The sequence below is a fragment of the Molossus molossus genome, unplaced genomic scaffold (assembly GCF_014108415.1).
Source record: "Molossus molossus isolate mMolMol1 unplaced genomic scaffold, mMolMol1.p scaffold_m16_p_11, whole genome shotgun sequence".
Taxonomy (NCBI): domain Eukaryota; kingdom Metazoa; phylum Chordata; class Mammalia; order Chiroptera; family Molossidae; genus Molossus; species Molossus molossus.
Window position 1 is genome coordinate 87931809 of NW_023425346.1, and position 23667 is coordinate 87955475.

At 42.9% G+C, this 23667-nt stretch overlaps 1 protein-coding gene across 4 annotated transcripts in view; it reads right to left on the reverse strand.

Moving 5' to 3' along the window:
- BARD1 (BRCA1 associated RING domain 1) overlaps positions 1–21471 on the reverse strand; it is a 69322-nt gene extending 47851 nt beyond the window's left edge. The window contains exons 1-4 of one of the 4 annotated variants that reach the window (XM_036254861.1): positions 17929–18039; positions 6386–6442; positions 3515–3563; positions 2596–2744 (exon numbers count right to left, since the gene is read on the reverse strand). In XM_036254861.1, coding sequence (XP_036110754.1) covers positions 2596–2650 — 55 coding nt within the window. In that variant the 5' untranslated portion in view covers positions 2651–2744; positions 3515–3563; positions 6386–6442; positions 17929–18039. Of the gene's footprint in view, positions 1–2595; positions 2745–3514; positions 3564–6385; positions 6443–8912; positions 8961–17928; positions 18040–21328 lie in introns of those variants that run through there. The other 3 variants (XM_036254859.1, XM_036254860.1, XM_036254858.1) reach the window with 3 other exon arrangements.
- Positions 21472–23667: the final 2196 nt, after the last annotated feature.

Genomic DNA, 23667 nt, shown 5'->3' on the forward strand with positions numbered 1-23667 from the left:
AAAGATAACCTTCCAGCTCCTAAAATTCTGATTATATATTATGCAAACTGTGAAATTTCAATTCATCTGAAAATAAGTAATGCTAAAGCCAGCACTACTAAAGTCAGGTAAGGACTGAAATAATTACTCATTATATAATATAGGAAACAAGCACGAAATGGCCATCAGAAAATTAATCACCACAATTCTCTCCCAAACTCCTTTACTCTTAAAAGTGAAAGATGAAATTCTAACGGGCCTCAAATCCCACACAAAAACTTGTAAACTCAATAATCTTCCTAAATATCAGTTTTTGTTGGTTTGTTTTTTACAAATCCTCACCTGAGGATATTTTTCTATTTATCTTCCGATAGAGTGGGAGGGAGAGAAAGGAGAGAGAGAAACATCAACGTGAGGGGGACACATCAACTGGCTTCCTCCTGCACGACCTGCCCAGGGCCGGGGATGAACTACAACAGAGGTACGCACCCTTGGCCGAAATCGAACCCGTGACTCATTGGTCCACGGGTCGACGCTCTACTGCTGAGCCAAACTGGCCAGGGACCTAATTATCAGTTTTAATAATAAAATATTAACACATTTCATAGTCACAAAATATGAAAACCATACCGATGACTGGAACATCACTAATCATAGTCAAGTTTCTAGAGAAGTCATTTATCTGATTCTCTTTGCACCCTACGCTACTACTAATCAAGGGTTACTCTGCTCCCCTCTATCACCATCAAAAAATGTCACATTACTGTTACGGTTAAACTGTGTCCTTATGAAAATTCATATACAGAAGACTGACCCAGAGCACTGCAGGGTGTGACCTCATTTGGAAACAGGGTCATTACAGAGCAATCAGTGAAAGTGAGCAGGGTGGCCGGCATCCTTTTAAAGGGGAAATCTTACCCAAACTTGCCTATAGGGAGAACACCTTGTGAACATGAAGACCATCAACAAGCCGAGGAGAGAGACCTGGAACACATCCTACCCTCACAGACCCTGAAGGGACCCATCGTACCAACGTCTTGATTTCGGACTAGCCTGCAGAATTGTGAAATCAGAACTTCCTGTTGTTCAGCCCCTGTGTGTGGTGTGCTCCTTCGTCCTGGCAGCCCCAGAAAGCTAGTGTCACTATGGTAGCACCAGTAGTCACTACACAGCAACTAGAGAAGCTAATGGAAACATCAGGACAGACACAAATCTCGAAGCAGCACCCCAAATTTCAATGCTTGGCCAACATTCCTAACCAACCACACATCTGTAAGAATCTCATGAAAACCACTTTCACAGAGACATGAACATTTTTCATATTGTGTAATTAACTCAAGAGGCTCACTGATCCTCCCCCTCGTCCCCCACTACTTCCACAGATGCATGAACTCTTGATTAAGAACAGCGCTTTATTCAGTGTTGGGGGAGGGGAACCGGATCGGACACTAACCTCTTTAATTAGAAAATAAACACTATCAGCACCACCTCTGAATAAGAAGGAAAAGAGTACAAATGAACTTAATAATAAAACTTTTCCTCAATGTGCTCTGAAATACAGCATTATTTTTACAAAAAGGTAAGTACTTTTAAAAATGTGTGTGTATAACTACATCTGAAAATCAGTAAAACTTTATCACTATAACACATTTTCTCACAAAAGAATGGAGTCTAGTATAATATTCAGATAACAAAATGAAGAAAACTTTTCGTTGGTAACTATGATTTTAATTCTTAAAAACACGGTCAATGAGACTCAGTGTTTGCGTTATTTCTTTATTCTGTCCAATCACTTCACTATCAATAGTTGACAGTGATGCATCACATCGGTAAACTAAGATCAAAAGATTTTAAAACAGAAATCCAGCCCTTTTATATGAGCACTATCAATCACTCATGGCATCCTGAAAAGGTCCTCCTATAAAGAAACACCAGCTAAAATGATGTGATCTGGTCAATAAAAGGACAATTCCAATGTCTCATTATGAAGATTCAAAACACTTGACCTTCTTTCCACAGCTAATTAGTTCTCAGCAGAAAGCACAATGGGAAAATACATAGTTAATACACAGAGTCTAAGGACAATTTGAAAAACATTAACCTCCATTTAAATAGAAAAAAATGAATATTAGACTTTTGCTCTTTCGAAATGTGCTCATCCAATTAATTGAGTCTAGAAAAGTGAAACATGCAAGAAGGTTGTATTCTATCTTGTGAAAGTGTATTTAAGTGAGTTTAAAGACAAAAATCACTGTTCTATATATATTACACAGAAATGATCATAATTGAAAAAGCAGGAAGTGAAAGAGGTAAAAAAAAAAGTCTGGACTGACAATCAGAAGAAATGGGCTATTTCTCCTGCTTCTGGTACAAACTACACATGTGACTTTAGACAAGATCATTTAACCTCTCTGGACCTTGGTTTTTCATCTATAAAAAAAAGGAGTCAGATTTAATTATCTCTAAGGTATCTGTCACTCAGAATAATTCCAAACACTATATATCTTAAAATCTGAAACACGCCATTCAGAATTCCTGATAGAACTTTTACACACTTCATGGGATCAATATAAATTCATCAGTTATTAAACTAAGGGAGACAGTGCTATTTCTCACCTGAAAGCTCATTCTCATGCAGCAAATTTCGGAGCTTACTACAAAGCTGGATCATGTTGTCCAACTGTCGGTTTATCTTCACGTCTTGTATCCAGGCTGGGGTATTACACACTGGGCACTCGGTCCCAATGCAGTCACTTACACAGTTACTGAAAAAGAATTAAACATGTATATGTAATTATCAATGCATTCAGCAGAATCTGAATTCCAAAAAATAAAGTGTTTGAAGAGAAGTAAATGAAGAAAAGGGTGTTCTAACAATGGGCAATTATAAAGTATTTGTTAAAACAAGTGTTTCTGGCCCTGGCCGGTTTGGCTCAGCGGTTAGAGCGACGGCCTGCGGTCCGGAGAGACCCCGGTTCGGTTCCCGCTAAGGGCACGTACTTCGGTTGCAGTTTGTCCCCGGCCCTGGTTGGTCGTGCGGGTGGCAGCCACTTGGTGTGTCCCTTTCACATCGATGTTTCTCTCTCTCTCTCTCTTCCTCTCTCTCCCTCCCACTCTATCTGAACAAAAAATGGAAAAATGTCCTCGGGTGAGGATTAAAAAAACAAACAAACAAAAAAACAAGTGGTTTCTGAAACACAAAATCTAAAGTTACTCAGGTAATTTGCAACGAAGAAACTATGTAGCCAGTCATTAGTCTGCATAATTTTTCCCTACAGATAAATCTACAGCTTCTAATGGGCAGGAGCAGAAGGAGACACAAAAACACATTTAGTGCCTAATACATAACAGCCAAGCATTTCAACCTCCCCATCCTAAACCTTAATACAGTGCTACATGAAAATACCTAAAATTATCAGAGACCAAGAAAGGTACTTTTTGTTTTGTTTTTGGATCAGAGTCCAAGCTTTAGTTTTTGAGGAGAGATCTTTGGTTCTTTCAGGTACATGTGCAACTGTAGATTCAATTAAATTACCTTGGATTATCCGTCCAGGAGTTCCAGTCTCATAATTAGAAGAGTTTTCCTAATTTGGGGGATTATAAACCTTATGCAGATCCAATATAGACATACAGAAGCTCTTATTTAAAAAAAAAAAAGGGGGGGGGGGGGTCACAATCTCCCCTGAAACCTATCTGTGAATTCCAAAATAAGAACCTATAAATCCACTCCTTCCTTAGCCTTGCCAATCGGGCTCTTATAGGACTGGGTACTGTTAGCCTCGTCTCCCCCAAACACTACATCCCTTTTCACGTGACCCACTCATATGGGGAATTCGTCCGGTATGAGCTCCCTTTCAGAAGAAGCCTGAGGCATTTCTAATCTCTGAGTCCCTAGATCCTAGCAGGATTCCTGAATCAAAGTAACTCAATAAATGTTAGAGAATGAATCCATCAACCATATCAGGGCTGAAAGAGACCACCCAGATCATTGGATTCAATAAATGTAAAATTTCTCTAGCAAAGAAAAGAACTTCTTTGAGTTTGCTTGTTGTTAAGAACTCTTAACTTGGAACCTCACCATATGAAGTAGGTAAACTGATTCCTCAGGAGATTTAAATGAAATGATGTACAATACTTAATTATTTGAGGAACACTACTGAAATGGAGTCAAATCCACTTATCAAAAACCATGACACCATTTTCGGACAAAGAAAGTGAGATCCAGTTAGATAAGACACTTACCAGTAGAGCACCACACCAGCACTCAAGTCTATTTTGTTACATAATGTCTGCTTTTAACTGTTCTCAAATTGTTTTATACACATTAATCTAGAATTTGGGGGAAATATGCCATTTCTCAGTAAATCTGCATAACTGGGTGTGCCAATACTTTCCAAGTGACCATGTATGATGTCATAAAATCCTGCCTGGATAAAAGATCTATTCAAAGTACAGGATTAAACCAACAGAATTTAACGTAACAGAGTACAAGAAGTCCACTAACATGGTTTTAGATTCCACACTGCTACAGATTTAAGAAACTATCACTGGTCGAGAAGCGATCCAGTATCAAAGAAGAATACCCATATAAAACACTCCTCCTTTTCCAACTACAGATATATGTAAGATCAGATTTTCTTCACATATCTCAATCTGGAACAGAGGTAACTGGCCAGAATGGGCGTGGCCAATGCAAACGCGGGAAAACCTGGAATATTTAATCCCCTAAACAAAGGAGTCCACTCTCTGGGTCACTCTTGGCTCTGGCCTGTTGCACCTGACTCCTGGTTTGCAGAGCCCGTCCTGTCTCCTGGCATTCTCCCACGTGGCCCCGGCCATGTGGCCCCCACACACAATGGACTGCGACGAAGCTCTGGACACTGGCTTTGCTTTGAGCTCTACTGAATCCCCAGCTATACTTCTTCCACGACTAGACTAAGGAAAATGGGACTTTGGAAGACCAAAGATGTAATTCCACGCAAATAAAAAAATCACTCGTCCTCCCTCCCTGCAAGTCTCAGAAAATTCTTTTTCTTGAGATATCATAAGGACTCCACTCCCAGCACTCAGTGGGGAAAGGGATACCCCAATTCCCTGATAACAGTACCACTTATTACTGTGAAGATCACTGAGGCAGGAACGGGTTGAAGGGGGTCAGCAGATCTGCTCTGAATATATCAAATCTGAAATCCCTTTCAGCATCAAAATGGCACTATCAGATAGGTGACAGGTACTATTTCCTACCCCATCCTCCTGCCGGATATGCCCCCTAAAATAGATCTATGTTTCTAGAAACAAAATTGGGACCCCCAGCACAGCTACCTTCCACAACCCCCAGCCCACTAAAGTCACACCATAAATTACTGTCACATGTGCTTTCAACTCCACACTGAGGTTTGCTCAAGCCAGTTAGTTCCATGGTCATGAGTTGAATAATTAAAAGATTGATTTAAAGGAGACTATATTAACCCTGCTCAGAGACAATTAAACTAAGACATTCAGTCCTTAAATTGATTTCTCCTGAATGAGAAACAGGGTGATATGAAAATCTCATATTCTAACCTATAATCCAGGGATTTCATATTATAACACGGATAGCATTGCACAATTGTTATGGCTTGGACTGCATCCCCCCAAAAGTTTTACCTCCAGTGCCTGTGAATGTGATCATATTTGAAAATAGAGTCTTTGCAGGTAATCATGTTAAGAGGAGGTCGTCAGGTTGATCCCTAATGCAGTGTCACAAGTATACTTATACAAAGGGGAGATCTGGACAGAGACAAACATGCACAGCAGGGAGAACACCAGGTAAACATGAAGCTAAGACCAGAGTGACATATCCACAAGCCACGGAATGACAAAGACTGCCAGATGACAAAGCGTCTCCACCAGAATGCAGGGAAGAAAAACGAGGCAGATTCTACCTCACCGCCCTCCGGTGGCCAACCCGGCTGACACCTTGCTCTCCGACTTCTGGCCTCCAGAAGGGAGAGACAATACATTTCTGTTGCTTTAAGCCACCCAATGCTGGTACTTTGTTATGCAGTCCTAGGAAACATGCAATTTGGAAAGTCTAGAATCAAAACTAACTGGAAGAAAGAAGAGACATATTTGAATTATATAATAATTATTAATTTCTCCACCAAGTCTAGCAAAGCTGCTTATTAAAACTTTATAACTTTGATCAAGTCATCCTCTTTGAGCTTAGATTTTCTTCCTGCAAATTAAGACAGTTATAAGAGTCAAAATGAGATAGTGTATAGTAAGTTACTTTGCAGTCTAAGACAGTTACACAAACATAAGAAATATTATCATCAATACGAATACATGACTGTTACTAGTAAAACCACAGTTGATACATATACATGTAGTAATATATAATATATATCAAGCCATAAGTACTTACCTACAAAAGATGTGCTCACATCTTCCTAAACACACAGGATCCCTCAGAATATTAGTGCTGTTTAAAGACAGGAAAACAATCATGACTTAGTCACTGATAAACATTTTATACCCAACATTACATAAATCCAAGGCCCAACACTATGGTATGTCTTTCTTTTCACAAAGCAGAAGATAAGGATGTATTCACTCTGCTTAAATATTGTATCATAGACCTGGCGGTTTGACTCAGCAGTTAGAGCGTCGGCCCGCGGACCAGAGAGACCGGGGCTCGGTTCCTGCTAAGGGCACATACCTCGGTTACAGTTTGTCCCCGGCCCTTTTTGGGGTCGTGTGAGTGGCAGCCAGTCAATGTGTCTCTCTCACATCGATGTTTCTCTCTCTCTCTCCCGCTCTATCTGAAGATAAATGCAAAAATATCCTTGGATTAGGATTAAAAAAACAAAAACAAAATTGTATCATAACGTACCTGCTGAATTCAAATACCAACTACTGAATTCGGTACAAACTGTAACTCTTTTTATAACATACACTGGGAGGTCACAGAAGAAGTAGCTTTGTTCAAGCATCTCTAAACCTCTCAGAACAGGCAAAACCAACCATTGGCTGCTTCTTTCAACTACTATGATACACCTTAACCTAATGATTCAAAGTGTCGATCATAAATCTCAAAATGAGACCCACAGTTGAAAGACCATATAATGTACCATCCAAATGACAGCATTTCTGAGAGTCAAGAGGACTGATAACTGGACAGGACGCTGGGCCAGCAGGTGTAGTCAGGACTGTCCCAGGAACATCAGGACACCTGATCACCTAGCCATAAGAACTCAATGTTCCCATAAGAAAACATTGGTTCTTGGCTATTGTTAAGTAGCTGCCTATTTTTCACAGATGCCTTGTCAAAAACACAGCCATTCTTTCAGTTCACAGGAAGTCAATTGTTTTGTCCTTAAGCAAGGGCGAATAGGAATCAGGCCAACAATCAATCTGCAGACGGAAGGAGATTCATGGCGCTGGGGGAAGTGAGACCGAAGCGCAATTACTCCCAACACTGCCCATCAAAGTACCTGCTACCCTGATAACCCTAAGCAGGTAATGGCACTTACTGATAAACAAACACTAAGTCATTATATTCAGAGGACATAATGTAGCAAGAGCAAACAGAAGTAAAGTTTTCAAGAGATGAACATTTTTTGTGCTTGCTTTACTACACTAATCCTAGGACCTTTAGGTATTTACTCCATTATTATCCAATTACTTCTGTACACATACAATAAAAAATTTAACACATTTCTTGTATCAAAAGTATCACAACTGCACTATTTAATAGAGATGAACTTAAAATGAAACTGAGCTTTCAGAAAGAGTGCTAAAAACAGAGTATGTACCCACAATGTTATTCTCAAGTTGTTTACTGACATTATAAAGCCCATTACATCTTTTAATTGATTTGAGAGAGCGAGAGGGAGAGAGAGGGAGAGAGAGGGGGAGAGAGGGGGAGAGAGGGGGAGAGAGGGGGAGAGAGGGGGAGAGAGGGGGAGAGAGGGGGAGAGAGGGGGAGAGAGGGGGAGAGGGAGAGAGACATCGATGTGCAAGAGATACACCAATTGGTTGGCTCCCATACAGGCTCCAACTAGGATCAAACCCACAACCTAGGCATGTGCCCTGACCAGGAATCAAACCCACGACCTTCAGATGTAGGGAATGATACTCCAACCAACTGACCCACACAGGACAGGCCTAAAACCCATTACTTTTTAAAAACTCACAATATCTGATTTTCCTATTGTACTACTACATAGAACATAATGAAAATGACTTGTGATGTGCTAGCCAATGTTGTGATTCTGGCAATTAAGATGATCTCTGATGCTGCTTCTATACTTTTTGTTTCTTATTTGATCTTGCAAACCTAATCTCCTATCTCCCAGTCAAGTGTGTTGAATTCTACTTCATTACAAGCTCTGCCTCTGAGATCTCACATCCTCCTACCATCATATCCTCTCTCTCTTTTCTCCCAATCTCCTATAAACAAAGCTAATCTTTTTTTTTTATCCTCACCCAAGGATATTTTTCCATTTATTTTCAGACAGAATAGGAGGGAGAGAGAGAAACATAGATGTGAGAGAGACACATCGATTGGTTGCCTCCCACAAGACCCTGACCAGGGAGGTCTCAGGGACTGAACCACAAGCGAGGTAGGTACCCTTGCCTGGAATCAAGCCTGCAACCCTTTGGACCCACTGAGCCAAACTGGCCAGAGCAACAGAGAGCTCATCTTTTATCTTCCAATCGAGTGTGTTGAATTCTACTTCATTACAAGCTCTGCCTTTGAGATCTTATCTCCTCCTACCATCATATCCTCTCTCTGTCTTTCATTTAATCCTGACCAAACCGCCACCTTCAGGTTGCTCTCCACCATGAGTGAAACCCATGCAGTCCACTAGCTCCCTGAACTCCATGTCCAGCCTAGGCCAGAGTTAACTACTTCAGAGCCATCTCGACCACCACCCTCTTCCACTGACCTCGCAGAGCCTCAGGTACGCAGATTTATGCTACACAGGCCCACAGTCCACTCCTTCCTCGCCGGCTCTCAGGCTGAGTAACCATCATAAAGAGACAGAATGATGTACAAGTATCTCTCTATAAATATATGTGGTGGCTTCTTGACCGCTGTACCTCTATCAAAGTGATAAGTAAACAAACAGATAGCTATTCAAAATAATCTCCATGCTCCTAAATCCCATTAACTGTACTGAAGTCAAATGGTACGAGCTTTTCACCACCTAGACTGAGTCCTACCTCTTCACCCATAATCTTACCCTCCTTCAAAACGATCGTTTCCTTTTTAAATGTGCTGCTCTGTCTGTCCCTAGATCCCATATCTTCTGACTCCTAAAGTATTCTATTCTCATCATTGTGGTCACCTTCTCCCATCTGCATCTAAACATGCACAGATCTTCTTTCCTGCAACCTAAAAAAAATACACTTTCTTTAGCCTGTGCCTCCCACTCTACCTTCTGACCAGCTCTCCCCTTCCTGGCAGACACGTTCTTTAAAAAGTGCTCTATCCAGCTAAATCCATCTCCTTCCCTTGCTAGCTCTGACTTCCCACTGCCGAAACTGCTCTCCAAAGCACTTCTGGTCCTCATTCTCCGTGACCTCTCTGTGAAATAAGATTTTCATCACCCTCTTTCCTGAAACCTTTCCTTCCATTGAGCATTAATTTTCTTATTCATCTGCCTATTTCAGCACTTCTCGGGCTGGTTCTTTTATCTCTCAACGTGGGCCCACTCCCAGGATACAGTCCCCAGCATTCTCGCGTTCTCTGACCGTATCTGACGCAGTGCCTTCGCTCTTCTGTTTCTAAACTTAAATTTCCTTCCTAAGATGACTGTGAACTCTTTACCTAAATGTTACCATCATAATTAGCTATTTATTAACATTAATAATAGACAGAGAGCAAAGGGAGGGCCAGACATTGTGAGCATGGTCATCTGGGCAGCTTCACCCTCCCCGGGGAACCACCGTCCACTCCCTGCAGATCACTGGGAGAAAGAGATCGAACAAAGAGGGAGCCAGGCCCATGTGCAGAAAAGCCGGGGCAAAGTAGGGAAGGTGCTTGCCTGTTGGTCTAGCCTGGGGAAAAGGTCACCAGCTAGAAGGGTGAAGCCACCTCAAGCTCAAAATCTTAGACGGGTAACAAACCCCGAGTCCCCCTCTCCTGCCCTCTGCGTCCCCCTTACTCCTAGCTCCATGACCCACACTCACCCGCCCTGTGGCCTTCAACAACCGCATGGACCTATCCGCAATGGCATCTGGGAGCACAGGCTCCCCTCGGCAGACGCTGGACCGGACTGGACTTTCATAGGGAGCAGAGACTGGGCAGTGGCCTTAACCCTAGCCCTGCTGAAGACAAGACTGGACTTTTTCCACGGCAAGATGAACAGGGAGGGGAACCCCCTTAATTTTATATCGTCAATAAAGCTTTCCACAAAACCCCATCCTCCTGTGGGAGCCTCAAAAAATTCTTTTCCTTGCCCTGGCCGGTTTGGCTCAGCGGTAAGAGCGTCAGCCTGTGGGCCAGAGAGACCCGGGTTCGGTTCCCTCTAAGGGCATGTACCTCGGTTGCAGTTTGTCCCCGGCCCTGGTTGGTCGTGCGGGTGGCAGCCACTCAATGTGTCCCTTTCACGTTGATGTTTCTCTCTCTCTCCCTCCCACTCTGTCTGAACAAAAAATGGAAAAATGTCCTCTGGTGAGGATAGAAAAAAAATTCTTTTCCTCTCAGCATCCCAAGAACTCCACCCACTTCCACCGATAACATATAATTCGTACCCTCCACCCTGGCAATAAGATGCTATAGTATAATTAGCAATAAATCTAATAACTATGAATTGTTGCTATTAATAGATGAGACAAGACTGGGAGAATGACTGAGAAGTACCTGCCTGTGAGCGCTGGGGGCAGGCACAGGAAGAGGTTACAGCACAGCTGGGAGACAGCAGAGACACCTTAAAGAATGTTAACATAAGAGCTTGGGAGGGGGCAAAGTTTTGCCAACCCAAAATATGCTTCCTGGGACACAGACTTTAAGCGAATTATTATAAAACAAAAGACTCAGAAAGAACCTTTGCCCCTCCCCTTGCCTGGCTAAAGGAAACCAGACAGAAAGACCTGCTTAAAGAAAGGAAACATCACCTTAGCATCTCCGTCTACACTAAATGTGGCCCACAGGAAGAAAAGCTAATTTGAACTCCCTTCTGCTTCCCTTATTTTTTTTTTTTTCTGGAAAGCCCAGCAAGAATTTATTTACATGTTTGCTCTTTCTCATCTACCTGTGAATTGCCTATTTCTCCTTGGAAGTCCCAGACCCCGACCCCCTTTTCTCCTTTGTCCAAAATGGCCCATAAACCTCTCAACAGCCCAATGCGTCTTTTTCCAGGTCTCGTGTCTTACGGCACCCCTGCATGGACATCCATAATAAACCGTGGACACTTTCTCCTGCATGGACATCCATAATAAACCGTGGACACTTTCTCCTGCATGGACATCCATAATAAACCGTGGACACTTTCTCCTGCATGGACATCCATAATAAACCGTGGACACTTTCTCCTGCATGGACATCCATAATAAACCGTGGACACTTTCTCCTGCATGGACATCCATAATAAACCGTGGACACTTTCTCCTGCATGGACATCCATAATAAACCGTGGACACTTTCTCCTGCATGGACATCCATAATAAACCGTGGACACTTTCTCCTGCATGGACATCCATAATAAACCGTGGACACTTTCTCCTGCATGGACATCCATAATAAACCGTGGACACTTTCTCCTGCATGGACATCCATAATAAACTGTGGACACTTTCTCCTGTCAATCTGTCTCATGTTAACTTGATTTTTAGCCGAGCAAGAAGAACTTAGAAGGTAGAAGGTAAATTATATGCTGTGCCCCACAAACTCAGGGGGAGATACACAACACAGAGAGTGGCGTTGACCCGTGTCAAAGTCAGTTTTTCTGACAATGTCTAGAGCTTAGCCAAGAAGATACACTGGAATAAGAGAATTTTATTACAACCAGGCAATATCTAAAAAAGTTGTAAATGCATCCAACTTTCACTCAACTGATCCACTGCCAGGAATTTAATCTTTGATATACATTCAGATGCTTGCAAAACTGAGAATTCAAAACACTGAAAAGATCTAGACAGAATACCAAAGCTTCTAGAGATTAGGATTAAACTGTCACATGTATACAAGAATCAAAATAGCATAAGAATCTCAAGGGTAACAAGGGATGTGTGGTCATCGAAATAATAACTGCAAATAACTTTGTACTTTGAACTTCATATCCACTCATCTTCCATGGAACAAAGTTAACAGATAATAGGTAATAAAAAAATTCACCTTTCAGCCCTGGCCTACGCGGCTCAGTGAACTGAGCGTTGTCCCATGCACTGAAAGGCTGCCAGTTCGATTCTCGGTCAGGGCACATGCCTAGGTTTTGGGTTCAATCCCTGGTTGGGGTGCATACAGGAGGCAACCAAGAGATTTTTCTCTCTCATATCGATGTTTCTCTCACTCCCCCCTCACCCTTCCTCTCTCTCTAAAATCAATAAAATATACATTAAAAAAAAAGAAATTCACCTTTCAGAGTAGCAAGTTAGGAAGTTAATAAATAATGTCTAAAGTGGAGAAAATCAAGAAATAGCAATAAAAAACATCATTTGGAAATGTAGAAATAAATACTTAAACTGAGAAAGATGAAAAGGGCTGTGACAAGTACAGAACTCAAGGGTGATAAGGAATCAGGAAAAAAATAAAAATGTTTTCATGAGTCTTTATCCTATTGATCTCACAACTACGTTCATGTATAATTTTAATTAGAAATTTTAAAATGTAAAAGCCCATAGACAAGATGTACTACAACAGTGCTTGTTACAGCAAAAGACTGGGAACACCTAAATGTCTGCCAAGAAAATGGTTAAACAAATCCTGGCACAACCACGAGATGCGTGGCATCCTCTCGTCTGAGGTGTATCGGGCTTATATAAACACAGAGGAGCCTCTTAAAGATGCACAAGAAATAGTGGACTCTTAAGAGGATTCAGACCTACTTGTCATTCATTTAACAGGTACTTAATGACCTCACACCATATTACTTTAATTCTTTGTCATATGTATATATTACTTTCCATCTCTTAAAACTTAGTATTAAGAATGTTTTCACAATCCGGTAACTCCCAAACCAGACAACGGGGGGCACAGAAAGTAACTCCCCTCCCACTCTCACAGCTCTGCTGGCTGAGAATCAAATTAACACGAGACAGATCAACAGGAGAAAATGTTCCAAGTTTATTACGGATGTACATGCAGGGGTGTCACAGATATGAGACCCCAAAAAAGGCACCGGGCAGCTGAGATCTGTGTGCCATTAAGGACAAAGGAGGAACGGGGGTTGGGGTCTTCGGAGGGGAAGTAGGCAATCCACAGGCAGATGGGAAAGAGCAAACATGCGCACCGATTCTTGCCGGGCCACCGACATAAACGGGAAACAAGGGAGCTCGGCACAGGCTTTGCTAGGTCTCCTGTCCGCCACACGTCCCTACAGGTGCGAAGGTGAGCGCGCTAAGGGTCCCCTCCTGAAGCAGGCTGTTCCATCTGAATTCCTCCAGGCACGTAAGGGGGGACAGTCAAAGGTTCTCTGGGTCCTTTGTTTCTTAATAACCAGTCCTGAATCAATAATAGCCCAAAGGACACATTTTGAGGTGGCAAAACTTTGGTCCCCCTCACAACCTTCTCTATCACGGCTCACCAGAAAGTCCGTGTTCTCATCAGACCAGTGCCTGGAACGTTTCTCAAATGCCCCAGGTCCAGTTCCAAGCCCACAACTGCTCAGACTACTCTTCCCCACCTAGAATACACTTTGTCCTCCCCCAAAACTGTCACGCCCACCACATTATCCAAATTCTGTCCAGGATGATATAAAAATGTCACTCAACAAGGCAGCACAAGAATTCTTGGGTGTTAGTTTCCATGCCGTCACTTACGTTAAATCTGTACCCTACACCAGAACTGTAAAGAACACCTAAACAAAAACCTTAGCTTCTATGGCTGGAAGTCTTTTTAAAAGAAAGGGTTTATTAGGCCATTGCTAGCAAAAGTAGAAAACAGGTCTTAGGCCGTGGAGACAGACGTGTCCATCGCCTATAGTTTGCAAGCGTTTGTATACATCGAGGAAGGAAGAGAAAGACGTGAGCCGTTCCGAGAGCATCTACTTTGCTGTAGACAAAGGAGCGTGAGAAGGAGGCGAGGCTAGTTCTGGGATAGGCCAGCAGAGTCCTTACAGGTACGAGTAAACAAGCCGCAGAGACTCCTGTGGGCCTGGCTACTCTCTTTTTGGATAATCATGGCTATAGCCACTTGGAAATTAGTTTAATAACTCCAACATACACTATGGAGCGTGAGTAGTGTTTTATTCGTCTTGCACTACAGTTAACTGATGAAGCCCTTTTGTCTCTCCCACCCTCTGGCCTGCTGTAATTTAACTTAAGACTCCTCCGGGTTGTCTCCTTGTGAACACTGTCCTAAGGGGCTTACAGTCCAGCTGGGTAGTTTTACAAGCCCAGTTATTATATACATGACTTAAGAGAAGTACAAAATGCTCTGAAGTTCCAGAGAGATGGTTCAAAACAAAGAAGTCCGAATTTTACCTGCCTGGTTCTGTTTGTTTCAAAATAGATTGTAGCCCTACAGACAAGAAATCTTCACTTTCATTTTTTTCTGAGTTTCCGCAAAACACTATTACCTACCTCGCATGGCGCTATAGGAACAGCAGGATTTCAATAAATTATTAGTGAAAGAAGCAACTGGAAGACTATCCACAAAAATGAATATATAGTAACAATTCTATTTGGTCCTTCCCCTATTTTTTTGTTTAATATGCATATATATTACAAAGAAAAAAATCCAGAAGAATGAGACAAGGCATCTGCATGGTAATAGGATTTCTGTATCTTGAAAATCCCACTGGGCCAGTGTGGCTCTGTGGATTGAGCGCCATCCCACGGACTGACAGGTCCCAGTTTAATTCCTGGTCAGGGCACATGCCTGGGTTGCAGGCTCAATCCCCAGCAGGAGGCGTACAGGAGGCAGCCAATCAGTGTGTCTCTCTCACATAGATGTTTCTCTCTCTCTCCCTTCCTCTCTCTCTAAAAAAAATCAATTAAAAAAGAAAAAAAATATTAAAAAAAGGAAAATTCCCACTGCGGTCCTAACATCTGTTACTTTATGTGTAGTTGGTTTGGAAAGATCAGTGTAGTCAGAGGATCATAACTTAGGAAGAACTAAGGAGTAAGAACAAGCAATTTTATTTTTTCAAAAAAAGGGTCCTGTTGGTATAAAATTTTCTTTGCAAAGAAAAAAAGGAAAGTAAATTCAGTTGAGATTACAAGGCAGACCTATTTCTTCACTGAATGGCTCCCTAAGCTTCCATAATATATCAACCTCTATTTAATATTAGACAAGAGAGCTAGCACAGTACTTACATTTTAGAAAACCTCCAAGGTATTTTTAAATGTGGAACACACATTTAACACCAAAATGCACAGGCTCTCTAAGCCAATTAAACAATTTGCTGTGTTCATCTTTACAAGAATAAACAAAACTGTTAACAAGTAAGGGATATGGATAATGACATAGAAGCATCTTATTTTGTATAGTTATTTTATATGCCACATTCAAGCAAATCACTCGGGAAAAATCATAAATCGAGCCTAATTGTTTACTGTCAATAACTACTGAATAAATCAATGAGTCAAATATCCCAAAAGTCGAATGGACAATAGAATTCTACTAATGACTAATTGTAATAGAATCTACCATGTAAGATGAGACAGACAGATAAACCATGGAGAATATCATGTATGCCCAACTCATGGTTTTGGTTATTCTGTCTTCTATCCCCTTTTCTCCAAAGCAAAACAGTACCCTGGTAACTGCTGGACTTCACCCCGCCACCTGACATTCAAACGCCGAGTTTTAAGGCTCAGACCCAGGCATTGTCTTTATTCCCTCTTCCCTGCTCACTTCCAAAAGAATGCCTTCAATTACCAAGTATATGCACATCACTCAAATTTGTACTTTCAGCCTAAAAATCCTACTCTGAGCCTCAGACCTTCTGATCAATAACTTAACTTGTAAGACCACCTCTAAGCTATGGGGGACAGTATTAAAGGGTGCTCAGGCCCTGGCCAGTTTGGCTCAGCGGTTAGAGCGTCGGCCTGCGGTCCGGAGAGACCCGGGTTCGGTTCCCGCTAAGGGCACGTACTTCGGTTGCAGTTTGTCCCCGGCCCTGGTTGGTCGTGCGGGTGGCAGCCACTCGATGTGTCCCTTCACATCGATGTTTCTCTCTCTCTCTCCCTCCCTCTCTCTCTCTCCCTCCCACTCTATCTGTACAAAAAAAAAATAAAAAAATAAAGGGTGCTCAGCGTGTCTCGTTAAGTTTCTCTGGCAGTCCCAAGCCCTATGTAACACCAGCTATGTACAGGACTGTGATGGGACTGTTCATGTTGCAGTTCCAGCTGGAAATCCCAGGGGGTTAGACCTGTACCTTCTATACCTGCCTGGGGGTGGGGGCATTCTTGGTAATTCAAGTGAATTAACCAGGTCCTTCTAGTATTTCCAATTTCAAAGGCCCTTAAATGGGATCCTAACTTAATTCTTTCATGTGGTAATTTAACAAACACTAAGAAACTATGTGCCCAGCACTATGGCTACAAGTGTGAGCCTGTCCTGAAGAAATATGTAGTATAACTGAAGACAGGGATCAAAGAATCAAAACACCACACAAGTAAATAAATCCCACAATTTGGAGGGCTATATGATGTATGCTGAACACCAATGATTTGTGCCCTTTTCTGTATGTATGTTAAACTTCAATAAAAAGTTTTAAATAGCATTCAATGGACACTAATAATTATGGGATCTGCAAACTGGAAGGAGCCTTAAAAATCAAGTAGTCCACTTTCTTCATTTTACAGACGAGAACACTATTCTCAGGAAAGCTACATCGATTGCTCTCCTTGGAAGTAACTAAAAGTATATCTCGGAGATACTGCAGGTTTGGTTCCAGACGACCACATTAAACCGATGGTTGCAATAAAGCAAGTTGTAATCTTTTTGCGGGGGGGGGGGGGGGGGGGGGGTCCTTCAATTTGTAAGAAAAAGCAACATCTGTGAAGCTCAATAAAGTGAGGTTGCCTCCATCTGAACCAACTGAACAGTTAGGCTACTAATCACTATGATTGACCCTGCCTTCATTCTCTGCCCACCTGACTCACTCCGCCTTTATTCTACAATACTTTTAGCATGTTATTTGCTAGTAATCCCTCACCTGGCTCCAATAATAAAAATCTACTCAAGGCCCAACTCAAAAGCCATGAAGTTCTCCTCCATCGGCTCCATCATAAGTACCCTTCTCGGCATCACCTTGGCCTTCATCAAGTCTACCCTGAACTGTGTCCACTTTTTATCCCTTAGAATTAAGCATATGCTCCTTAAGGGTAGAAAATGTCTCACCATATCCCCACTAACACAGTGCCTCAGTGATTGCTTGTTGCCCTAATGGACAACAAGTGCCAGAATGAACCAAAAACAGTGATCGTCTCATTTAAGGATCACCGGCCTACACGAATGCCTCGGATCACTCCCGAAGAAAGGCAACAGCTGACTCGTGCAGGCAGTTAATCTATGTTTTATTTACACACATTCATGAACACTTAGAACCTAACAGGCACTGTTCTACAGAGCTCATAAATACGAACTCATTTAATTCCCACACAACCTTAATTGGTACAAACTATTACCAATTCATTTTGCAGATGAAGAAAAAGAAGCGTACAAAGATGAGTTAATTTGTTCAAAATCACTGAGTAAGGATTTGAAGCCAGGGTCCAAAAACACCATACTACCTCAAAACCTGATCGTCTTTTAAATGACAAGAGATAATTCAGAAAAATAAAATCACCTACCCTGAAAAACTGCAAGTTTACGTTTTGACTTTTTACTAGGAGTTGATTTACAAGGTGCTAGAGCTCTGGCCGGTTTGGTCAGCGGTTGGAGCATCGGCCTGCGGACCAGAGAGTCCCGGGTTCGGTTCCCGCTAGGGGCATGTAGCAAAAAAAAAAAAAAAAGATGCTAGAACTACAAATTACAATAGTCATAGATGCCAACCCTCCCTTCCCCAATAAAATGTCGAGGTACCTAATTACTTTAACTCACAAAATAGTATATGACACCTGGGCTTCACACAGCCCTATTATCATTTCCTGCTTCCTTTAGGAACACGTTATTACTATGCTTTCTGCCAGTCTCCAATGATACGTCTAAGTCTTGCTTTTCAAAATCTTTACATAGCTTCTACCTGGTTGTGAGGCTTGGATCTAACACAAACGTCACATCTGGCCTCTTGAACAATTTCATCAGTTCACCTTGGAGCCATACTTATCCTAAAGGTCAAGAAAAGTTGCCCTGTAAAGTAGCCAATCCACCCTCATTCACACGTAACGCTTGCTGCAAAATAGATCCAGCTGCAAGCTAAACGTGAGGGTCATCGGGCAATCACTAGCCCACTGGGTAGGGCTTTGGAACTGTAAAAGGATTCACGAGCTGACACAAATTCCTAATAATGTGACACTGCTTTGGATGGTGGGTAGCAGAAGCGAGAAGCAGACCATCTCAAGTTGCTCCTTTTGAGCAATGATGCCAGGCAGCTACAGGCAAAGGCAGAGGTGAAAAGGTGTGGTGTTTTTCCTCACTATGGGTAAGAAGCAACCGGCCAGGCTGTGTTCACTACAGGCAGTGCCAAGCACGCAGAGATGCCAGGAGAGGAACGCAAACTCATTTCTTAATAGTAAACCCATCTGACATAAAATTTTACACCGAAAAGGATTTTTAAACTCAAGACATTTTACCTGTTAAAACAGTTTGGCAAACTATTGCCTAAGTGCCAGATCAAGCCCTGAGCTAAAAATGTTGTTTTTTAGGGTAAGAGTTGTAAAAAAAGAAGAAAAAAACTATGGCCAGCAAAGCCCAACATATTTACTGTATGACCCTTTACAAAAAAAGTTTGCAGAGCCCTATGTTAAAATATGTATTCAAAGAAACTGTTGAGATTTAGTTAATCCATCAGTGATTCACATATTAATTTTTTTTAAATCACTACAGGTCAACATCATTCTCAAGTCAAGGGGTGATTTGTATTAAAAATCTAGACCTAGCTACTGATGTCTACTTTCAGTCCTGTGGCTTTTATTGTCTGCTCACTTCAGTCAAAAACTGATAAAATATTTGCTAGATGACAGAAAGTGAAACTGGCTTTATTAGATTTCAGGACAACCTAGAGATTATTCATATAAATCACCTATCTTGTTCCCCCCCAACCATTCAGCAAGCAGACTATGCTTTTTTGTGTTTTAGTAAGACACCTATTACTTATCACTTATTCTATGACAACTACCACACTTAGCACTTTCCATGTGAAATTTCATTTAGGTTCTTCACTCCCGCACAATTTTACCTTCATAAGGATTAGAGCGTGTTTGTTTTCCCACTTTGTTCACTAATGAATCCCAAATGCCTAGAATAGTGTCTATCACTTTGTAGGTGCTCAATAATTTTTAAATTATTAATAAGCACTATCATCACTCAAATGGGGAAACTGAGACACCGAGAGGTTGAATGACTTGGGCCATTCAATGCCATCAAAGCTGGAACCTGAAATCAGGCAGCCTGACTCTACAGTCCAAGTGAAGCGCTAGGCTGCTACCATAGTGCCTTCCATACAGAAATGTCCTATCTGAACGTCTAACTTGTGTTGAACTGACCATTCAGGCAGGACTACAATCGCTCCTATAATAGCAACTAGCAGGGCTACTTCTGCACTTCTGATTCTCACATGAATGATCTCCATGCTATGGGAAAACACACAACTCAGAATGTCTTCAAGCCCTGGCTGGTGTTGCTCAGTGATTAGAGTGTGGCCCCAGAGCACTGAAGGTTCTTGGATTCAATTCCCGGTCAAGGGCACGTACCTGGGTTACAAGTTCTATCCCTACCTGGTCGGGGTGTTTTCAGGAGGTAACCAACAGATGTTAAATCTCTTATTGATGTTTCTCTTTCTCTCTCTCTCTCTCTTCCTCCTCCTCCCTCCCTCCCTTCCCCTCTCTCTAAATATCAATGGGAAAAATATCCTCAGGTGAGGATTAACAAAAAAAAATATCTTCATGACTCATTCCAACAAAAGTGCCACTTTTCTAAGGCATGCAATGATGTCATTTTTGTCACGGGTTGAAAGTTTTTGTAAAACAAAAATAAGTGCCAAGCTGTGACACTTAAGTCCTTTCATTTTTCAAGGAAAAGCTGCTATGTTACTAATACTTTATGTATAACTAAATTCTGCACGTTGGAAATCAGAGACAAAAAAATCAGAACAGTCCAAAAAGGAAATATGGTCAGCTACAAAGAGGGAGAACCTGCCAGAGTGACTCTGGTGCAGCAATCCTGAGCTGTGCATATAGCAGGTGCTCAATAAATGCTTTTGGAAGAAATGAAAAGTGTGACAAGCCTTTCAAGCCCTTCTTGGATTTATAAATCCTGTTGGTGTCTACGCTAGGAAGAGCTGCTGGAAAAGAGACGCAAGGAGTACCAGTCATGAAAATGATGTCTTCAGATGGAATGAAAACTTTGGACTCAGGAAACTCACATGGTGTAACAGCATGAAGCAAAAAAATAAATGAATAAAATAAAATAAGTAGCATCTCTAAGAGCTGGAACCAAGCCTGTGTTTGAGCAAACCAAGGAAATGAGAAACTGAGTAAGAATGAGTAAGAAAATGTCAGTGTTCATCACAACCCTGCCATCTTCAACCTTCCTTCGAAAAGGGTCCCCGACCTCTCCCCCTCCCCACAAAAAGCTGCTACGGAGAAAAGGTCAAAGAGGCCAGCTCCGCAGAGTGACAGCCGCTTCAAACTTAGCCGAGATTCTGTGATTGTCACAAAGATCCAGGGCCCGGGAGGCAGCCGAGGCCTTAGCCCCACCCAGCCCTCCAGCTTCAAACCCCGGAGGCGGGGCCAGGGATCTGCGCTCCCAACCACGCCCCGGCCGCCTCCTTCCCGCGCAAGTTGGAGAACTACCATCTTAGTTAGGTGTGCTGCAGAAAACAAAACAAAAAGGCTAGAAAGCCACCCAGAAAGGTGAATGGGGGCCAGGGAGGAGATAACTCACAGCAGGTCCCTGGACTGGTACTAACTCCGCTCGTCTGCCCGACTGCCGGGCGGGAATGGAAGGAGGGTTGAAAAGACCCCCGCACCCCAAGACGGGGGCGACCCTGCCCCCGCCCCCGCGGCACCCCCCTGGGGGACTCGGCTTTACCAACGAGAGCAGCGCAGCAGCTTCTCCAGCCGGTCGAGCGCGGCGCGGCTATGGGCCCAGGCCCCGCCAGCCGCCGGCTCCATGGCGGGCGCGGGACGAGGCTGGTTCCCGGGGCGGACCCTCAGCGGCCGGTTCCCCGGCATCGCCCCGCCTTCGCCGGGAAGACTCGGAGAGCGGGAAGCAGGGCGGAACCGGACAACGATCCAGACGCCGCAGGCCTGCGACCGACCCCCGGCCGCAGCGATTCCCGGGCCTGGGGGGCGGGGCGCGCGGGGGGCGGGGCCGGGCAATGAAACCCGCCAAAATCCCGGCGCGCGGGACCGGGGGGCGGGGCCGCCCTGCACGCCCACTGTCTGTGGGCGGGGCCTTGGGCGGGGCCAAGGAACGCCCCCTCTCCCGGAGGGGTAAAGGCAAAAAAAAGAAACCGGAGAAAGCCTTGCTGTCCTGGCACGAAGTGGGCACCCTGGGCTGCACTTACCCCCTGAGAAATCACAGCGAGAAACGTTTAGCTGAGCGTTATCCATAAGGAGTGCTGTTTGGACTGCTGTTGAGCTTGGAAAAGCTTTTCTAATGACACTGAAAGTGCTACTCTCTTTACTCCTAAAAAATAACTTTTTTCTCACCCCAACACAGGTTGTTGCCTGTTAAAGAGTGGGTCTACCTCATGAGGGTCTTTCATTGATCGCCATAATGCATGGATAACATCTACGGAGGTCCCCTTCACCTTCCGCAGCCAACTCTACCAAAATTCCTTGCTTTATTTCCCTTTCACTTACTCTCCAAACTACCCACCTCTCGCCGTCTTCACTCTGCAACAGGCCCGACTGTATCATGCTCACCTGGATTTTCCCCCACAGCATTCTAGCTGGTATCTCTGTGTCCACCCAAGTCCCCTCCAAGCTTCAGGCTACACTCCCAACCATGTAAAACGTTACCAAATAAACACTTGGGTTGTAGAAGCAGAATGAGTCAAACTGAATAAAATTTTATAGGGTATTTTGCCTGACCTATGATAGCACCATAAACTAACCTTTTTTTAAACTTAGATGTAGGCAAGAAGTTAACCCTTGATTATTAACTCTGTTAAGCCATTGCTTTGCAGAGCCTCGGGGAAATCAAACTCCAGAAAACTTAAAAAATGTTAAATAAACTGGGAGGGATGCTATGATGTGTAATGGCGTAAACTAGCAAGTTCGGGAGCCAGACAGTCCCACTTCTGATCCCATTTCCTGCACTAAAGAACTGTGTGATTTAAGGGTTGATGCTTGGCTTTAATGAAGAGGGTATGTGTTTTTGAACCAACTCTTCCTCTCAGCCCTGGATCCTGACTTTGAAAAGCCATTTCTTTCTCCCATCTCCATACATGTGCCATACATGTGTGCATGTAAAAGATGAGCAACCTATCCAGGATGAGGCACATCAAAAATGTGTAATATCCTGGAATTCTGGTCCCAGAGAAAAATTTCCCCAGTGAAATCCAGCCCAGCTATGGGGTCTTGGTAAAGTTTTGGCTCAGAGCATTAACAATACCCTCTCTCCATTTGAACAAGGGCTTAATGGTATCTTACTTGCCTTTTCTTTCCCTGCAGGGACCTCCTGAGTTTGTCAAAGTTTAACTTTGTTGCTCTATTCTCCTTCCTCTTCCAATTAAGCAGTATTGCCCCCTATCTTAGACTCTTTCAGGATTATTTATTCCACCCCAGTGTAACATTCCAGTCCCGGGAGGCTTCTGAAGCGGACAAATTGGCTTGCTTTAGCCTGTTTACACACCCTTCTCTCTCCATGCCCTCTACCTCATTGCTTTGATTACAATACTCCAAAGGCATCTCTGGCCTGGATCTCTTTCCTGATCTTCAGGCTCAAAACAATGATTTGTTGAAAACGGTCTAAATGCTAATTTTTTTGTCTTCTGTTGTGAAGTGTTGTACAAAGTAGTAAATCTTCCTCGTATTTACTTGGATAAACATATATACCAAACAAAATGGGACTCACACAGTACTCAGACTTTCCTCCCATGGAATGTGAGGGTCTCTCACAAATTCAACATGTGCACTAACCCTCCTCTGGCATTTAATTATGGTGTCATACAGTGGGATTGACCACTTTGACTCCTTTGAGTACATTATTTTGTCAGATACAAATTTTGCTTGCAAGGATCTCTTGCAAGAAACCTGGAGTTCCTTCCCTACTCATACCCCCACCCCCAAATTAGCTTCAAAATAATTGGCAAAGAGCAATCAAATGTGTGTGATAATTGATGGAGTGGGAGAAACCTCCACAGCACCTAGAAGTGTGGTGTCTGCTCTCCACATTTGACAGAGCTAGCCATTCTATGTGAA